Source organism: Embiotoca jacksoni, unplaced genomic scaffold, assembly GCF_022577435.1.
Source record: "Embiotoca jacksoni isolate LCO1_2020_lvr unplaced genomic scaffold, fEmbJac1.0.p SCAF_6, whole genome shotgun sequence".
Taxonomy (NCBI): domain Eukaryota; kingdom Metazoa; phylum Chordata; class Actinopteri; family Embiotocidae; genus Embiotoca; species Embiotoca jacksoni.
The window spans coordinates 19055001-19072798 of record NW_027185414.1 but is presented as its reverse complement, the minus strand read 5'-3'; the positions used below and the strand labels follow the sequence as shown (position 1 = coordinate 19072798).

Here is a 17798-nt window from a genome sequence, read left to right as displayed (position 1 = left end):
AGGAAATGAGAGAGAGGAAAACACAGGAAAGTAATCTGATGCTGGATGGATTTTAACAACTTGATTTTACCCGGTGCAGGGCGTGCACCCGGGGGCCGTGTCGGCTGAGAGCTTGCAGCAGAGCCAGTGGCCGTTGAGGTAGGCTGAGGGGTGGTAGGTGCTCAGGCGTTTGCGGTTGCATTGGCTGACTTTGGTCAGGATGTCGATCCAGTCGCGGGCTTCAACACAGTTGTTGGCCTGGATGTAGAGAGCCCGCTCTGGCTGAATAACCTGGAACATCTGGAGGACGAGAAATCAAGTGAGGAAAGGAACTGAACATTATAGGAGAGATTAGAGCCAAAGGCTTAAAGCCACAAATATTTCATAGGGTTTGCTGTAGGGGGTCTTTACATTTTTCATCTTGAAAGACTCCTCCTCAAGCCTCTCCACAGCCAAAATGTTCTCTATGGGAATGCTGCACAGAGCGCCCTCACCTGGAGGAAACAGGAAACACATCAGATGTGAGAAATTAAGACAAAAATGAGAAGGAACCTGAGAAATGATGATTACATTCATTAACTCTAGTTAATACAAATATATGTTCGTCTGCCATGAGAGTCCCGGGAGTATCACGTTTACAAGCTGCCTGTCCAAGAGTTACAGTGAAACAGTGAAAAAGTGTGGGATGTTGTCACTCCACTTGTTATGTCCTACTACCACCGGGAAGATAAGCATGCTCTAAGTCATAGAACAGTTTCCAGTATTTGGCTTCTGTGGATGTAAACAGGAAGTTGCCAAGAATTCAGTGATTCAGCTGAGTGATACAACCTAAGTTAGTTTTTGTGTTTTGTTTAGTTTCTCTGCATTTTGGTAAAGTATCTCCATTAAAAATACACAGAATATTAGCTATCAACAGCTCCTGTTGGCAACATAACCACGGATTTATAGACAACCGCCACTGAGTTACATATTTAAGAAAACTTTAAAACATGACAACTCTTAGGCAAGTCTTTTTTTTATTTTTAAATGAATGGTAAGTGGAATTATTCATGTTGATTTTTAATGGAGTTAAAGTAATTACATCTCAGAGTGAAAGTCACACACCACTCAAAAAATGGGTGTCACGTGTTTTTGTTAGATTTGAAAGAGTCAAACATTTTCAGTTGTCACTCTTTATTTAGTATCGTCATCTCCTTCAGCTCTCTTGCATCCTTCCATTAAATCGCCGGTGTATCAATGTCTATAATACCTTGTACAACATGATTTTCAGTTTTATCCAAGTAATTTTATCACAAGAAATGCTGCAATATCAGTCTTCACTCCAATTGCTTCTTTAGAATTACACTGCCAGTTAAAAGTTCACACAAAGAGCAAAATAATCTCCAAAAGGTTTCCAGCTTATTGTTTTCCCGAGATCTTTCTGGACTCTAATTTGCAATTTATTTAAGTTGAAATGTTTGCATCTGTGAGCAGCTCATCAATTTCCTTTGTGCATTGCCTTGTGGGAAAATAGTGTCTATTAACGGCACGAACTACATTCACAAAATTCTGCTTACAATCTGTACATAAGGAGTTTGGAAATAGCTTCTGGATAAGTCTTGAGCTTATTTGGATGCATGAATGTATTGCCTGCTCAGTAACTTAATCTCCACCACATGTGTTGGACGATGAGTGTGCAGACTAAAAGTACACTCAGCAGATTCCCGTCCCGCCTTCTCACCTTCCTGCTGATTCCAACACAAACACACACAATGACACTAACAGGCGAGAAAACAACGCGGCGGCAAGAAGTTCCTGAGAAACGGCTGACCTCACCTTTCGTTTTGTGGTAGGTGAACTCATGGTTGGTGAGGCGAAACCATCTCTTTTTGAAGTTCTTTATTCCAAACCGGTTTCTCCCTTGTGCTCTCTTTATCATGAATCTGAGAAGAAATGGGGAAGATAAATACCTCTGAAGACCTTCAGTATTTTTAGTCCATCTCTTACATACAGTATGTCTACAGTTAAAGAGTGCGCCACCTTAACATATACGAGTATATATTATATACTTCACATAAAACTGTTTGTAAACCCTATTTTATTTGTGTTAAATGAATCCACTGCAGCCAGTAGTCGATGTTTATCATTCCATTTACATGCTGGCTGTAATTTGAATAATTGCTGCTGTACATGTAGAAAGAAAATGTGTGCAGCACTCATAGATTTGTCTGTCTATGACTCATAAAGGAAATGATCAAAGGAACCAGTGTTTTTGCATATTTTATCCCATTACCTATAAATAGTGTGTAAATCACCTTACTGACTTGTTTTTCAAATCAACAGGATTTTATTTTATTGTCTTATTTGCAGCCTTCCAGACAGCCACGGCTCTCTCTTTATTTCAACTTGAAGTAGCTGATGTATCACACTGAATGATCATGTTTATGTTTGCATTATGTTATCATGTCATGTGGTGCTGCAGACACACACAAAATTAAAGCTGAAATAAGTCGATCGATTGATTGATTCTGTCGTTCAACAGAAAGATCATCAACAACTATTATGATATTTTAGTGTTCTTTTACACAAACACGGTTGCAGCACTATTGATTGAGAGAAGCAAGACTTTCACGTAAACCCTGCGTCACCATTTTCTTTTTTCTATGTCGAATGACTAATTGATTGATCAAGAAAATAATTCAGCTTTTAATTTGAAATTGAATATAATTACTTGCAGCCCTTTGCTTCCTTTTTCAATTTTGGATTTATTTTCTGACACCAGTGCCTTTCAGCTTAAAACCTCTTTTCCAACAAATAAATAAACACAAGTAAAATTCCACTGGAATCGATTAGATATCCTGAAGAAGGTCTCCTAAAAATACATGGAATCACTGGCTGCCTGCAACTTGAAATTAATCTACAAAAATGTTTTCGTGCTTTATGGCATATTAGACAGTGCTGTGAGGTAAACACTATTTGTTGTTAAAACATGTAAAAGCACCGGTATGGTATGGTCCTTTACAGGAGATTAAACAGCAGGATGTCTCTGTTTTAGGAGTCTGAGGGCCACAGGATACGTGGAATACGGAGCATCGGGGTTATAAACAGCAAGGTTAATCTTCTCCCACAGGAACATTTGTGCTCCTTTCACACTACGGAGTGGACAGTGTGTTGGTTGCCATAGCGCCTGGGGCTGTGCTGTGTGTATGGCAGTGATATGGCTCTGGACAAAGGGTATAAAAGGGTCAGGATGTGGGCAGATGTGAGATCCCAGAAATGTTTGTGCAGCAACCAACCCCTACTGTCCCTGTCACCACCAAGCATGTCGGGCATTGCAAGGTACGAGAAGGCATTTATCATCAGCACTAGTGGAGCCTCCTCGGTAAGCAGGCTTAAAGTTAGCACTTTACTTTATACCGTTACAGTCTCTGTATGCCTCAGTCTACTGCCATGTCAAAGCAGAAAGACTGACATCCATCATACAGCGTTACAGTAGCTCGACAGGTTGCTTATCTGCTGGTATAAAGTGAAGTGCAGCAGCATCTACGGTAGCGCGTGATGTTGGTGGGAGAGAAAACAGCCGGCTTGGTTTTTTTGGGGGGGGTCACAGTGCACACACAGGAGGGGTCACAAGGGCAAAGCCTTTTATATAGAGAAGTGCTTACCTGCCCTTCGTGCCTTTTGACCCCTTCCCATCAACCCTCTTTATAGTGAGTTTTACACTCCTACGCCCGGTAGCAGAAACAAGAGAGGGTGGGGATGTGGATGAGTGAGGCGCTGGCATAACTACTGACACCTGGAAGCTCTCCTCTTTACAACCTCATTAGGAATACCATCAAAACAACAGCCCATGTGTGGCTCCGTTTACTGCCTCTGATGTAACTTCACTCGAACTGAACACTTTGGAAATGAATCAGACCGTAAGAGGTCACACAGGTTAAGGTAAAACTAGCTTTCGTGGAATTTAAAGGTCCAGTTTGACTGTTTGGGAAATACGCCTTTTTGCTTCCCGGCGGGGAGTTAGATGAGAAGATTGGAGCCACTCTTATGTTTGTCTGTTCACTGTAAAGCTACAGCCGACAGCTGGTTAGCCTGGCATAACTTAGCTTAGCATGAAGGTAACAGAATTTACTAAACAGTGCCTACAAAGCGAACTACTTTATCTATATACTGTTTGTTTAATCCACGCAATTTTCCACTTTGCCCCTTTTAAAATGGTGAATTGTTGGAGTATTCACAGGACATTTTTGCAATTAGGTGGTTAGCTGGAGTGCTAACCAAGCAGTTACACCAATTATCTACTTTATATCTTACATATTGGTCCATCGCCAAGAGAAACCAGATGCAAACAGAGTAAAGCTCCCACAAAGTTTGCTGAATCATCTGCACTACAGTTCAAATTGTATTTTACTTTGATGTGACTGCCACTGAAGGTACATTTGTAGCCAATATGCCAACAGTTTCTTTTCACCAAGTAGTCAGAAAGTCCTGATGGATCTGACTTTGAATTACAAGTCAGAGGCTGCTCGTAACTACAGTTTAAATCATATGATGTGAGAGCGACATGAACTAAATGGCCGTGGCTTCATATTTATCCTCCAGACATGCGAGTGTGATCCCTCTTCTCATCTATAACTCTCTGCCTGCTAAAGCTAGAGGAAGAAGAAGACGACGCTGAAACAACCTTAGGAGGTTGGAAAACAAACAAACATTGAAGCTGTGTAATTAGCAGAAAACAGACACAGTACAAGATAGAAGATACACAAGATAGTTTTACTATAATCTCAAATAACTGTTCCTAAATTATTTTAACATCACATATGAAGGACCCTGTAGGAGTGGTATTGAAAAATCGGTTTAAAGTCATATATTTTCTACATTGTATATCAGTTTAACATTAAGCTGGCTTCTTACCCCTCTTTCAGCATGATCGGTGTCTCAATACTCTTCTGATCCCATTTGCCAGAGGTGGATATCAGGTCCAGGAACTGTGGAGGTAAGTGAAGGATGTCATTTATCAACATATATCTTGTGGTGGTTACTTTTGTTCACTTTCATCCAAGAGACTCTTTATTCTAGGTCTAAAAACCCTGCTCTGACGTCCCTCCATCCACTTTTTCATTCTTCACTTCGTTGTCTAAGTTTGTCTTTATACGTCTGATAAACTAGACAAAAAGGAGGATCTGATCGCGTGTCTCCAAACTGGCAGATCTACTGCGTGTAAGAAGAAAAGAAATCGGACACTCACATTCTTCACAGCGTCCGCATATTTCTGCTCATTGAAGTAGTTGTAAAATGTCGCCATGTAAGACTCTTTGAAATTGGCCTTGAAGGGAAAAACAAAAGCATGAAAAGAAAGAGTGACAGAATTAACTGTTTGGATTGAAATACTAATGAGGTTTAGTTTAGTCACAAGAATGAAAGTAGAAAAAAAAAAAAGTAGTTTGAGCAGAGGCACTCACAGATTTAGACTTGGCGAGACTTCCCAGGGTCTGGATCGTCTTGGAGATGAGAGTCAGTGTTCGTGAGGTGGCGGGATCCTACAGAAAGAAAAAGACATGAAACAAATCCATTTACTGGAGCTCAGTTATCCTGTTTGACCACATTAAAAACGCATTTTATTAGCGGAATAAGAAATAAAGTCTAAACCCAGACCTGGTTAGGCCATACAGCAAAATAATGATTGTTTTCAAATGTCAAGAAAGAACTTTAAACTTTTAAACCCACACGGATGAAGAAAGGTGACCAAAAAATCTGAACCTCAAAAATGTACCAAGGAACCTTATGAATATAAGAGTTAGGAGAGTTAACAGCTACCAAGTGGAAGCTAAATATCATCAGTAGCACTTCCTTTCAGAAGCAGATGTACTGTATATGTGCTTGTTTTAATGCCAGACTCACTGGATGGTGTGGCCGTAGGTGGAACAGGTTGGGCGAGAGGATGGCTGGAGCGAAGAAACGCAGGAAGATGAAACTGCTCACTGCTGTGTATCGCACATCTTGGTCGACTAGAGAGCAAACAAAACAGGCATTTGTCATGTGTGACACTTGGTAGATTCACTTTTGAGACGCATTGCACCTCCAGTCATTTTGGAGGGTTTAAAATGTGGTATCTGAATCATATGAAAATGGGTTCCATTTTGTTTTCTATTGTCCTTTTCACCGTGAAGTTTATGATGTTTCTTAAAGTAAGCTAAAACAGATATTGATATGTGGATATGCAGTTAATTGTTTAAATTCAGCAGTTGTGTCAAAAAAGCCCCCTGACTGAATAAACTGTGAGCTTGCATCAGTAATTTTAGCTATGCAGTTGATTTTTCCACATAAATACTTATAATGTGTTTACTGAATTTGTTTTTGTTTACGCGTGCCTGTTCGTGTACATGCAGTTCCAGAAGATACATGTATATATTTTTAATCATGCATGACAGTTTGGTCGTCTTGTGGCTGCAGTGCCCCGAGATGGCCAACAGGAGGCAGCACAGTATATGACACGTACTCTGTACTCTATTTGCTATCATACACATAACCTTAAGGAGTGTGTAGGAGGTTTAAGTGGTGGTATGTGGTTTGACACAAATAGCAGAGGACAAAAAGCCTTTCTGTGATCCTGAGCGAATAAAAGAACGCGTCCTTGGACATCTTGCACATCCTGTTCTTTATTTCTTGTCCCTTATTAGCAGCTTTCGCCCGCCTCTGGTGAGTCATCCAGGAGGTGAGTTACCTTGGAAACGAGTGGCAGCGGACTCTCTCAGAGAGAAGAAGATATCACACATGACGGTGGGGCAGCGAACGCCAGAGGTTGTGATAACGTTGAAGATGCGGTCGACATACTGACGAAGGTTTTCCTGAGGAGGGGAGGAAGGTAAAGGTTGTCAGATATCGTAGGCAGCCACTGCACACACACACACAAACAAACAAACACAAAGAACTCTTCTTCTTACCGTGTTTGTCTCCAGGTTCTCCGACTCTTTGAGCTTGACCGGGTCGATTTCACAGGGTTTGTGTTCAGTGCAAATCTGTGACGATTTAGAAACGCAGTGAAACATCCCTTTGTAATTGATTTTCCAAAACACCGGCAGGGAAACACGTTGGAGATAAATGTGTCTGGGATTTGTTAAAACTAAGAGACAAACAGTGTGAGTAAAATAAAAAGAAATGAGAGTATTGTAGTATTATACCTCATCTATGATTGGTTTGAGTGTGACTTGAAGATAGTGCATTCCTGCCAGCTTCATGGTCTCATCAATGCACTTAGAAGTCAGCGAATTTCCCCGGAAAATGGTGTTTGGATCCCTACAAAAGGAGGCGGAGTGTGTTTGTTGTGGTGCAAATCAAAAACTAAAGCATGTGTTTCAAAATGAGACACCAAAGCCTGCCAGAACAAATAAACTACATGTCTTAATAGAGTCATTTGATATCTAGTGTAAATTATGTTGAAGTGGTAGCATATATATTCAGTCAAATCAAAAAGCTAAACTCACTGATGTTCACATAAAACCTTCTGTCGGCATTTCTGCAGTCACTTTAATTAATAATGTCAACAAAACAGTGATTCAAGAATAAATATTTGCCTGAGTTATTAATGCAAAATTCATTCCAAATCCCAAATTTACAACATTTAGCTGGTTTTTGTAGAATAACTTTACTCATATTGTTGCCAGCAGTCATAAATCAACAGTATTAGTTATATTAGTTGTTGATGAGTAGCTGCAAAAAATGCAACGTGTCACTCACTGTGTGCGGTTGACTTCAGCGTGAGCAATGGCGCTGATGAAAGGCACTATTTTGCCGTAATGAAGAAAGAGACGCACGAGAGGAATGGCCGCTTCCTGCTTCTCTCGACACACCTCCCCCAGAATATGAGCTGTGGACGCTGACACCGGCTGAACGGAGAGGACGGAGAGTTAAGCAGTTAGAGTGAAGTCAAAGTAAAGAGTAAAAAAATAAAATAGAGCAGAGCAGAGACGCGTCCACGTACACGTACTACCTCTACATTAGCAGAGTGCAGCAGCAGATCTCTAAGGGGAGTGTAGTGTTCGGAGGGGAAAACGTGGTCCTCGGTGTAAACGATGTTCAGACGCAGAGAGCCGAGCTCTTCCACCTTCACAGACTTCCCTCCATTCTCCCTGGGCTGCAGAAAGTACCTGAAGAAGACGAAGTATAGTCGCATAAAATCCTACATCAAGTCTGACGGCACATTAAAAATTAGACCGATCAGACTAAAATAGCATCAAAACGTTTGTTTAAATTGACACTTATGAATATTTTTAACAATGATGCGATGAGAGAAGTGTTCCTGGAGAAATATTACACGGTTCAGCACTTTTTTTTTTTTAGCATCTTTTAGGTTATTGTTTTTGTTTTATACTTATAACTTTATTTTTTGGGGTTCGTGAATGTCAGGAAATTATTAATCCTCTCCGAACTGGACGGTGCTGACTACCCAGTTTTTAATTCTCCTTGTTCTGATTTCCACGGCAGCGCTCTCAGCCCTCATAGGAGCAATGTGTTTAGTATTTTAAAAAAAAACATGCAATCCTAGAAACAAACACAAAAACAGACTCTGTTGGGTCATCAGTGTTGGAAAAAGCATCAATTCTCAGCAAAATCACATTTATTTAAATAAAAACTTCAAAGAGCTTCTGTTGTCAGTGTTGATACTTGCTATGCTGTGTCTCTGCTGTTGCTGCGGAAACACATATTCACAATGTACACAGCCAACAAAAATGAAACCAAACCAGCTCAGCTGCAGCAGAGGTACAGTACTCATTCAGTGGAAAAAAAAACAACATAAAACAGATGTAAAGGGAAGACTGGGTCAAAAGGGGAACGTGTTCCTCTCACCATGCGTCGTGGACTCCAGCCTGACCGAGGGCCCGCAGAGGAACACGCACACCTCCCAGGAACTCATCCCCGAACTTCAGGTTACTGGCGTTCCACAGATCCACCCTGAACACGAAGCACACGGTGCCGTTCAAACACACCAGAGTTCACGCATAAGTTCGGCGCCCATCCTGACCCAGTTGCAGACGGCGCCAGACTCACCTCAGTGCCAGTTTGTCGACATCCTCCTCTTCAACATCAAACTGTCGCTTTGTGTAGCTCAGCGGTCGCGTCACCTGGAAAAATGAAACGGAGGCAGAGTTGGAGCTGCAGGATCATCGAGCCACTGATGTACAGAAAACGATTGAGAAGATTTCATGCTTTGCCTGGAAAAAAAAAAAAAGCAAGGAACGTGAATTTCACCTTATGGTGGAGAAATAAGAAGATGAAATTCAAACCGCCAAAAAAAAAAAAAAAAAAAAAAAAAAAAAAAAAAAATTAGGGCCAATCACATGGCAGAAACATGATAGATGGGCTGTGTGAGACACGGAGAGGGGGGTGCAGGCAGACAGCACCACAGGGTCTGCACGGACTTGTGTTCATGTGCTGGTTAGTAATAAATAAGACTCTTGGTCTTGTCGGTTTGAAATCAATGGGCTAGATTGTTTGGTTTGTCTGAATCAATCCTGCTCTTGTCCTGCTGTCTGCTGGTGCTGCAGCGAGGAGGCCAGAGGGAGGAGAAACAAAAATGTCAGAGCGGTGCTGCTGCGAGCGAGGGTTAACGGGGGCAGTGTGAAAGGGAGTGAGTGAGAGTGTGTGTGTGTGTGTGTGTGTGTGTGTGTGTGTGTGTGTGTGTGTGTGTGTGTGTGTGTGTGTGTGTGTGCATGAAAAATATCTATAAATATAAGCTGATGAATATAGATGCATGTAAAATGTGACTTGTTTTTAAAAAACATATTAGAAGAAACGACTGGTGTGTCTCATTGAGCTTTTTACTGACCTTTGGTCACGTGAATCTCAACAATTACAATATTAATCACATGAAAGGGACCAATTTTTTTTTTTTAAAGCATGTACAGAAATATCTAAGATTAATTAATTAAATAAATATCGACTGTGCTGTCTTTTAGCGAACGTTATTCTGCTAGTCAGCTTGCTTATCAATGCTATTTTAGCAACACGTGCCAACGTTTGTTTATAAAGGTTTTGTTTATTAACTTGTTACGTTACTGTGACAACGGTAAAGATTTAATTAATCCGTAACCACAACCAACATTTGAATATGAACCAGAGGGGGCTTCAGACTTTGTTAGCTTGTTGAAAGGTTTAGTGATGAAAGCTCCACCACGCTGCTAACTGGGTTTGATCACTTGTGTGCTGCAGCTTGTGGTGATGATTCAAGTTGTCCAGGTAAAAAGGTTAAAAATGCATTAAAAAAAAAATTGGTCGTAAATTGACAGAATACCACAGATTTTTTTTCTTTTCTTTTTGCAGTGGTTTGAAATGTGTGGTATAAACTTTAGACATTGTCTAGTTCAATTTTGCCAATAAAAATCCCTTTTTTTGACTTAATGTTTTAATTCCTGATTAAGAGCATCTTACAGGCTGTGCAAGATACTTAAATAATTTAACACTTTATAAACAATGTCTCTGATGTGGCATACGATAATGTTGTGGAATAGTATGCTTACAACTTCGTGGCAACACATTGGGAAATGTGCTTTTTTGCTCACAAAGCCACAAGGTCCAAAAAGAAATGTGTTTTTTGTTTTTTTTCTAATTGCTCGCACATCCAGCTGAACAACCACTTTTGAGATGAAATAGAAAGCTAACTGCGAGTCAGGCCTTATACACTCGTAACAGCACAGAGTAAATCCCCGTGGTTGTGGAAAGGGAAAACAAACAACTTTATTTGACTGCGTTGTGCATGTGTCCTTATGTCCACACAAACATGGAAAGTTAAACTACCTCAAAATAGAAAACCTCCTCAAACTGTGGATTGTTGGTTTTCCTCTTCACCTTAGTCTTCTTGGCTTCCGACCTGAGGGAAGAAGAAAGGCCGGCGGATGTAAAACTCCATTTATCCAAAGTTAACCATGTTATAAACAAAGTTATGCTTGGCGACTTGCAAAACCATGTCCGATCATGTTAGAAATGTTACCTCGAAGGACCTAGTAAGGACACAGCAGCGTAGGGATCACACTGGCCGTTGACGATGGGAAGACCTTGGCACTCCAACACTCTGCAGAAACCAAATCAGACATCAACGAGTGAGCTTCTACACACACTGTCTGTCCGTCTGACCGTCTTTTATTTGTGTGACTGTTTCTATTGCCCATCTATCATCCATCCATCCATCGATCATCCATCCATCGATCATCCATCCATCCACCTACCTACCAATCTATAGTATCTATTATATTTTTCTGTCTGTCACGGCTGTGCTGCTTCCCCATAACATCATGCTGTAAAGGGATTAGTACCCAAACAGGACACCCAGCGGGGCGAATCACTTCCTGTGTGTCACGGTGATGCATCGCTGGTCATGCCACATGATGAATTACACAGCAAATCACTGCACTGAACACAACTGAACAGACACACATGCAACTACTCACACCGTCCTGCTGACACGCACACACACACACACTTGCGCACACACACACACACACACACACACACACACACACACACACACACACACACACACAGGTCCCTAATAAGGAATAAGGAGAGGGCTGGGTTAAGCGTCACTAATGCCGGAGCACTTCCTGTCCAGTAAGCTTGTTTATATAACCCCTGCTTGGCCTACAATCCAGCCCCCTCTCTCTCATCACTGCTGTGAGCCCTGACATGCCAGTCAGTGGTGGTGAAGCAGACTTATTTGTTTTAGTTAACATTACTCATATTAGGTTAATGTGCTTCTCCTCTGCCCCCACGTTTCCTGTCAAAAACAATTTCACTCAAATAAATGGGAAATGAACTACATCATCGCCTCCATTTCTGTCTGTAAGCATTTTTCAGTAGTAGAAGGAGTATTTGGGTATTTTACTTTAAATGTGAAAGTTAAAGACTTGCATTTTAAATATGATTTAAAGGGGAGCTCCACTGATTTTTCACAGTCTGTTCACAGTCTGTTCACAGGTGTTGGTGGGTGCAACTGAACATGTGAAACAAATGTAAAGCTTTTTGTGGCTCCAGAAGGATCTGATACACCACCCCCAGGGAAATCATTTGAGTCATTTGCGGGTTCCAAGTTTGAAAATGAAGAAGAAAAAAAACCCTGATGTGGTGTGGAGTTAGAAAGATGTGGGCTTTCCAGGCCGCTGCTCATCTCTGGAGGCTCAAGGCTACATCAGCCGCTACTAGCGTAACATCTGAACCTCAGTCTGAACTGTGATGGCTCAAGTTGCATTGTGGGCATCGTAGGCGTATCGTGGAGGAATGTGGGGAATAAAAGGGCGACAACTCTGTTTCTACTGTATCGTTTATTTTAAATGCCCTTTGTGAGTTGGTCAATGTTACTTAATGTAAGTTCAACGCTAAATAAGTGTAACACTCATTTTACTAAAGTCATAGAAGCATTATAAGAAAAACTCACTTAAAGTATTGAAAGTAAAAATACTAAGACCACAGTGTATTCCTTTTATCTATTTATTATTTGGTTTAATCACTGATCCATTAATGTATAGGTTTTGCTGCTGCAGTCAGAAGTTGTCATTTTTGTTTTAGTTGGGACTCTTACGGCAAATATCTCCAGCACAAAGTGGTTCAACAAATAGTGGGCCTGAACAGAAAAGGTGAAAAACTACCGTTTTCCTGTGAGGACACATTCTTATTACAAAGGAAGGTGTTGTTGCTGTGGAACTGGTATTTTATAAGGGTGAACATCATTTGAATCATTTCACATGGCCTGTAGTTTCAGATATTTTACATTAAAATTTTGCATGTAACGCCTGGTGAAGAGAAACTTTCACTGTCAGATAAACGTAAAACTAGGATATTTCCTGTAATATGTGGTGGTGAAGAAGCAGCATCGAGTGGAACATTTTAAGTAAAGGCACTTATTTGCATTTTCTCATGCCTTTGTCAAAGAAAAATCAAAGTTGAATCAGATTTAAACTCTGACGCTATGTGAAATGTGAATGAAACTGGTTCTGCAGTTCACACCAACTCAACTCTGACTGACTGATGTGGTTAATTTTCTCAACCTGTAGAGCTGAATGGACGTAGCTCTCTCTCTCTCTCTCTCTCCTTCTCTCTCACACACGTGTCTTTCTAGAGAAATGTGGCGAGATGACCTCCTGCTCTCTGCTCTCCGCTCTAAGCTCCTTACCAACAATGTGCTCTGGGAACGGAGCCACACTGGCTCATCATCAGACTTTACTGCTGCATGCTGCAGAGGCTGGAAAGCCAACAAGCAGACACACACGCAGGATAGTTCATTTAGGAACGAGTCATTCATCCCGACTCAGGTTTACCCATCACGTATGTGTGCAATCGCATCTTGCATCAACATAGAAAAACACTTTCACAATGTTTGAATTCACACATTCAAAAGGAGACTGACTCTAAAGAAAAAGCACAAACCTGCAGCTCTCCCTGTTGCCAGGCAACAAACTATGCACCGCAGAGATGGAATAAAGCGATGATACTTAAGAGCCAACCTCTGCTCTTTAGCATGATCTTCAGGACAACAGCAGCCCAGATGGCTTTATAGTAACATCTGGAGTCAGTCCAACAACGTTTATCTGAATCTGTTTTTATCGTGGAAAAGAAATCTTAGCCGAAAGGAATTTTTGTCCCCATATTTTTAAAGCGAGGGTCCTTGTTTCATTTGTATTGAGCACACACACATGCAGTCGAGTGATTAATACAAAAGCCTGCCGCTTGTTTCCCACTGATGTACAGTTAGCAGCAGTAACGTGGCAAGAATGTAGCAATGTGCCAGTTAACGTAAGGAAGAGGAGACCTGTCCGATGATGTTCAGTGTGTTTCAGTGAAAAATGACCGTGAAAAAAAACTATTCATTTACAAAAAAAAAACCTTTACACTTTTATATAACTCCTTTATCCCTATGTGCAGTGTAGTTTTTGTTCATTATTTACCATTTTCACAGTTTAACACTACTTAGAACAAGTAACAGAAGCTGGCAGGATGTCACAGTCGGCCTTGACTTGATTTTTCAGCAGTCGCATCAATTACATCACAATAAAGCTGTAAAGACGAGTAATAAACCGAACTGTACCACCGTCACTGACACAACAATATAAAACCACCCAATAAAAGTCTGATAAGTCAAACGAAAACACAGGGCGCAGTATTGTTATTCATAAATGCATGTGAAATAAAAGGGAAGGGTGTGTGTGTGTGTGTGTGTGTGTGTGTGTGTGTGTGTGTGTGTGTGTGTGCGTGCGTGCGTGCGTGCGTGCGTGCGTGCGTGCGTGTGTGTGTGTGTGTGAAGCCTCACCGTGTGGCCAGTTTGTGGTTGATGACTCCGCTGTCAGTAATGACTTCACTCAGACGCAGCTCCAGGTGCACTTTTCCCTGCAGAGCACACAAACAGACACGTTCTGTTCTCCCATTGTTTTTTCCAGTGGGTGTACAGACTAAGTTCAGGTGCTGCCCATTGAAAACGCAGTTGCACTTCCACTTCCACTTTTTATGGTCTGTAAAACAGAGCTGGTTTGTGAACCAAAGACACATTTCTGCTGAATCTTGACACATGCGACCACATCTGATGTTAATGTTCGGTGACGATCCAACAACAGGCTCAACAACAGATCTCCACCCTTTAAAACATGTAATCCTTCACATATTTACGATGATGCAGATATATTATACGTCTCTGGTTGAAACAGTTTTTCAGCAAAGGCAGAAAAGGCCTGACCCACAAATAGTAAATGTGATTTAAAACACTTTCTTTGCCGTTCCATTAAATAGCTGTTAAATAGTAAACCCAGTCCACTATCATTGCTGCTGCTTAACTTGCACACGTTATTGCACCTGTACAAACTCTATTTATTCTATTGTACTTCAACTTTACACCGCTGTTGATTTTAGTATTTTAACTGGCACTATTTTAATTCTACTCTATCTCATTCTAGGCATGCGGGCTCAGTGTTGCGTTGTACAAATGTTTTTGTATTTTTATTGCACTTTATCACAGACATATTTGATAAAATGCCAATAAACCTGATCTGTTTTGATTTGATAAATCCACGTAACAAACAAAAACACATAAAACGTGAACAAATGGCATTCCTTCGCCGACAGAGAAACACTATGAAAATAGCTGAGAGCATGGACGTCATGCTGAAGTTATTTATCCTCTGAAGTGATTGGATTAATGACATAATGACAGCGTCGTGGTGCAGCTGTCTAGAAAACCTCCATTAATTAACAGCATCAGTATGCAAACTCACAGGCGTTGCTCTTTCTTGGCGATTCAAGCGGAGGGAACAAACACACGCACTTACACACACATGTGTGCACAGGCCAAACAATGTGTCCTCTATTGAAAAAGAGAAGAGAGACACTCTATCTTCCTACTTCATTTGATCCATCTCCTTCGCCTTTCTCTCTCTTCTCTCGTTCTCGCACACATCCTTCCTCTCCCCGGCTCCTCGGATGAATGTGTCTCTGTTTCAGATCCCTGCTCCGGGGCTACACACACCCATCTGTCTGCAGATGTTACTGTTCACTGTTCACTGTGTCTCTCCCTCTGTGTGTCTGTGTGTCTGTGTGTGGGTGAGTGAGTGAGACTGCTGAATAGTGAATAGTAGAAAATATCACACATGTACTAAATCAGAATGTTGGACAAGTGCCAACAATGCACTCCATACTTGATTACTAGAAGATTTCAGAAATCAAACATTAATCACTGGATCAAAAAATGCAACAAAAATAAGTACAGTTATAGTTAATGATACACAGCGCACGGGTATTTCCCAAACCCTCGGTCAACTATTCATACGTATGCACAACAACAATCACTTTAAAAGTTAGTTACCATTAGGGGAGCTACACTGTAGATAAGCAGTGTCTTATACTACGCACTGCCTCACTCCTTTTAAATATGATGATATCACAACTGGGTCTCGTCACCAAATACTCTCACATTCCTCACGTTTCTTCCTTGTTCTTGAGCTTGAAAATAAAATTGTGTACCTGTTCACTCAAGTCGAGCCCTGATTGAAATGTTTATGATGTGTATTTGTTTCTAATAGACAGACGTCAGTGCTTACAAAGTTACTGTAAACAAAGTGCATATGCTAAACATGAATATACTTAATTCAAAATAAACATTTCCCTCAGGGCTCTCTTTCAGTGTTTTCCACAAACAACGGGAATGACTCTGTTTCATCCGCCTTTATCTCCATCCAACCATGAAGGTTTTTATGGGTTATCCTGTTATTATTTTCAACAGCAAACCAAAAACCACAACCTGCGGTCCAAACATGCACTTTAACGTCTATCCCAGCCCGATGTCATTCATTCCTTCATGACACATGGAAAATACTGTGTTCATTCATTTACCAGCTGATCACAAACTGAGCTGTAATGGAGGTGAATGAATGTTGTTGTTTTTTACAGTAGACAGAGAGCCAGACGACTTTGACCCTACAGGCTAAAATGTTTTAGGTGCACACATGCTGTGTTTGTTTGGGTTTTGCCCTGATTCCAACATTAACATGCAGACGAACTATAACACACATACCTCTACAGTATGAATAACCTGTCCTGTATGCAGGGTGAGTTTCTAGGGCCGGGTGATGTTTGTTTTGATATCTGGATATCAGTACCATTAATGAAGCAATGGCTTTTAGTACCTCAACCAGAAGGACATAAATCGTCAGGATTTTTTTCTTTTAATAAAAGATGCCAAACAAAGAGAAGATGAAGCAAGAGTGCTTTGTGTTTAAAAAGTGTGACTGTGCGTTCTGTCTGTACTGACCTGCACCTCTGAATCAGCGCTGACAGGTTGGAGCTGGAACCAGGTGTCTTTGCCATGATATTTCTGCAGGTCCTCTTTCTTCACAGCGACCTTGCCTACGCACACATTAACACACAAAGACAAATGAGCTCAAAACATAACTTACTTTACACTTCCTAGAAAGCCTCTGTGTTCACAGATGGGCACACGTCCAACAAACACACACACACAGAGAGAGAGACACACACACACACACACACACACACACACACACACACACACACACACACACATCTCAAAGTATATTTGATTTTTTTTTTCCAGATGCAGAAAACACATCAAATCATCCAACCAAGAAAAGGCTGAGGTGGATTCAAAAAATGCTCCTTCAAGCAGCAAGTGATGCAAAAGCCACAATATCACTTTCTTTAATCCTCTGCTGCACCAATAATGGCCATTAAAGGACTGAGATTGAAGAAAATATGAATTCCTTCAGACAAAATTGTGCAACATTTCCAAAAAGAAAACCAAAACCCAGCTATGTTTGGGCCGAAATAAAACTAATGGTTGTGATTTGCAGGAGGAAGAGAACATTCATCATCTGTGTTTGCAACCAGCTGGCTGAGTCTAAAATGTGATCTATGGACATGAGCACACAAAGGGATATATTGAAATTATATTACATTAATATGGGGGACACTTTTGTCCAAAGCAACTTGCAATAAGTGCATTAAAATCGCACTGGAGGAAGAGCTACATATCGAGTGCATCCCATTACTAAAAGCATGTTCAGCAATACAGTACAAGCAGTCATTTAAAAAAAAGAAACAACTAAGCACTGGCCAAGGTTGTTGAGAAGTAGTCTGACTCTGCTGGCCTGATGTCAGTGATATCCACAGCAGAGAAGCTCTTGAACGACCACGGGGCCTCTGAGTGATGGGACCTCTAATCATCCGGGTGCGAACCGGCTGCTGGCTGGAGCTTTTATTTTTAGTCACGTTCTACTATGGAGCACCACTGACTCAGCATGTTGCCACGGAGACATGGAAGGGAAGCCAATCAGAGCTCGGAGGAATGT

At 41.1% G+C, this 17798-nt stretch overlaps 1 protein-coding gene across 3 annotated transcripts in view; it reads right to left on the bottom strand.

Annotated features, from left to right (window-relative positions):
- rasa3 (RAS p21 protein activator 3) overlaps window positions 1-17798 on the bottom strand; it is a 40186-nt gene that overhangs the window by 5112 nt on the left and 17276 nt on the right. Inside the window, exons 4-21 of one of the 3 annotated variants that reach the window (XM_069173363.1) lie at window positions 16742-16836; window positions 14255-14331; window positions 10946-11026; window positions 10753-10825; window positions 9007-9080; window positions 8806-8910; window positions 7949-8105; window positions 7696-7844; window positions 7140-7254; window positions 6903-6977; window positions 6683-6806; window positions 5860-5966; window positions 5421-5498; window positions 5207-5284; window positions 4873-4946; window positions 1795-1901; window positions 391-473; window positions 71-279 (exon numbers count right to left, since the gene is read on the bottom strand). In XM_069173363.1, coding sequence (XP_069029464.1) covers window positions 71-279; window positions 391-473; window positions 1795-1901; window positions 4873-4946; window positions 5207-5284; window positions 5421-5498; window positions 5860-5966; window positions 6683-6806; window positions 6903-6977; window positions 7140-7254; window positions 7696-7844; window positions 7949-8105; window positions 8806-8910; window positions 9007-9080; window positions 10753-10825; window positions 10946-11026; window positions 14255-14331; window positions 16742-16836 — 1861 coding nt within the window. Of the gene's footprint in view, window positions 1-70; window positions 280-390; window positions 474-1794; window positions 1902-1939; window positions 3684-4872; window positions 4947-5206; window positions 5285-5420; window positions 5499-5859; window positions 5967-6682; window positions 6807-6902; window positions 6978-7139; window positions 7255-7695; window positions 7845-7939; window positions 8106-8805; window positions 8911-9006; window positions 9081-10752; window positions 10826-10945; window positions 11027-14254; window positions 14332-16741; window positions 16837-17798 lie in introns of those variants that run through there. The other 2 variants (XM_069173362.1, XM_069173364.1) reach the window with 2 other exon arrangements.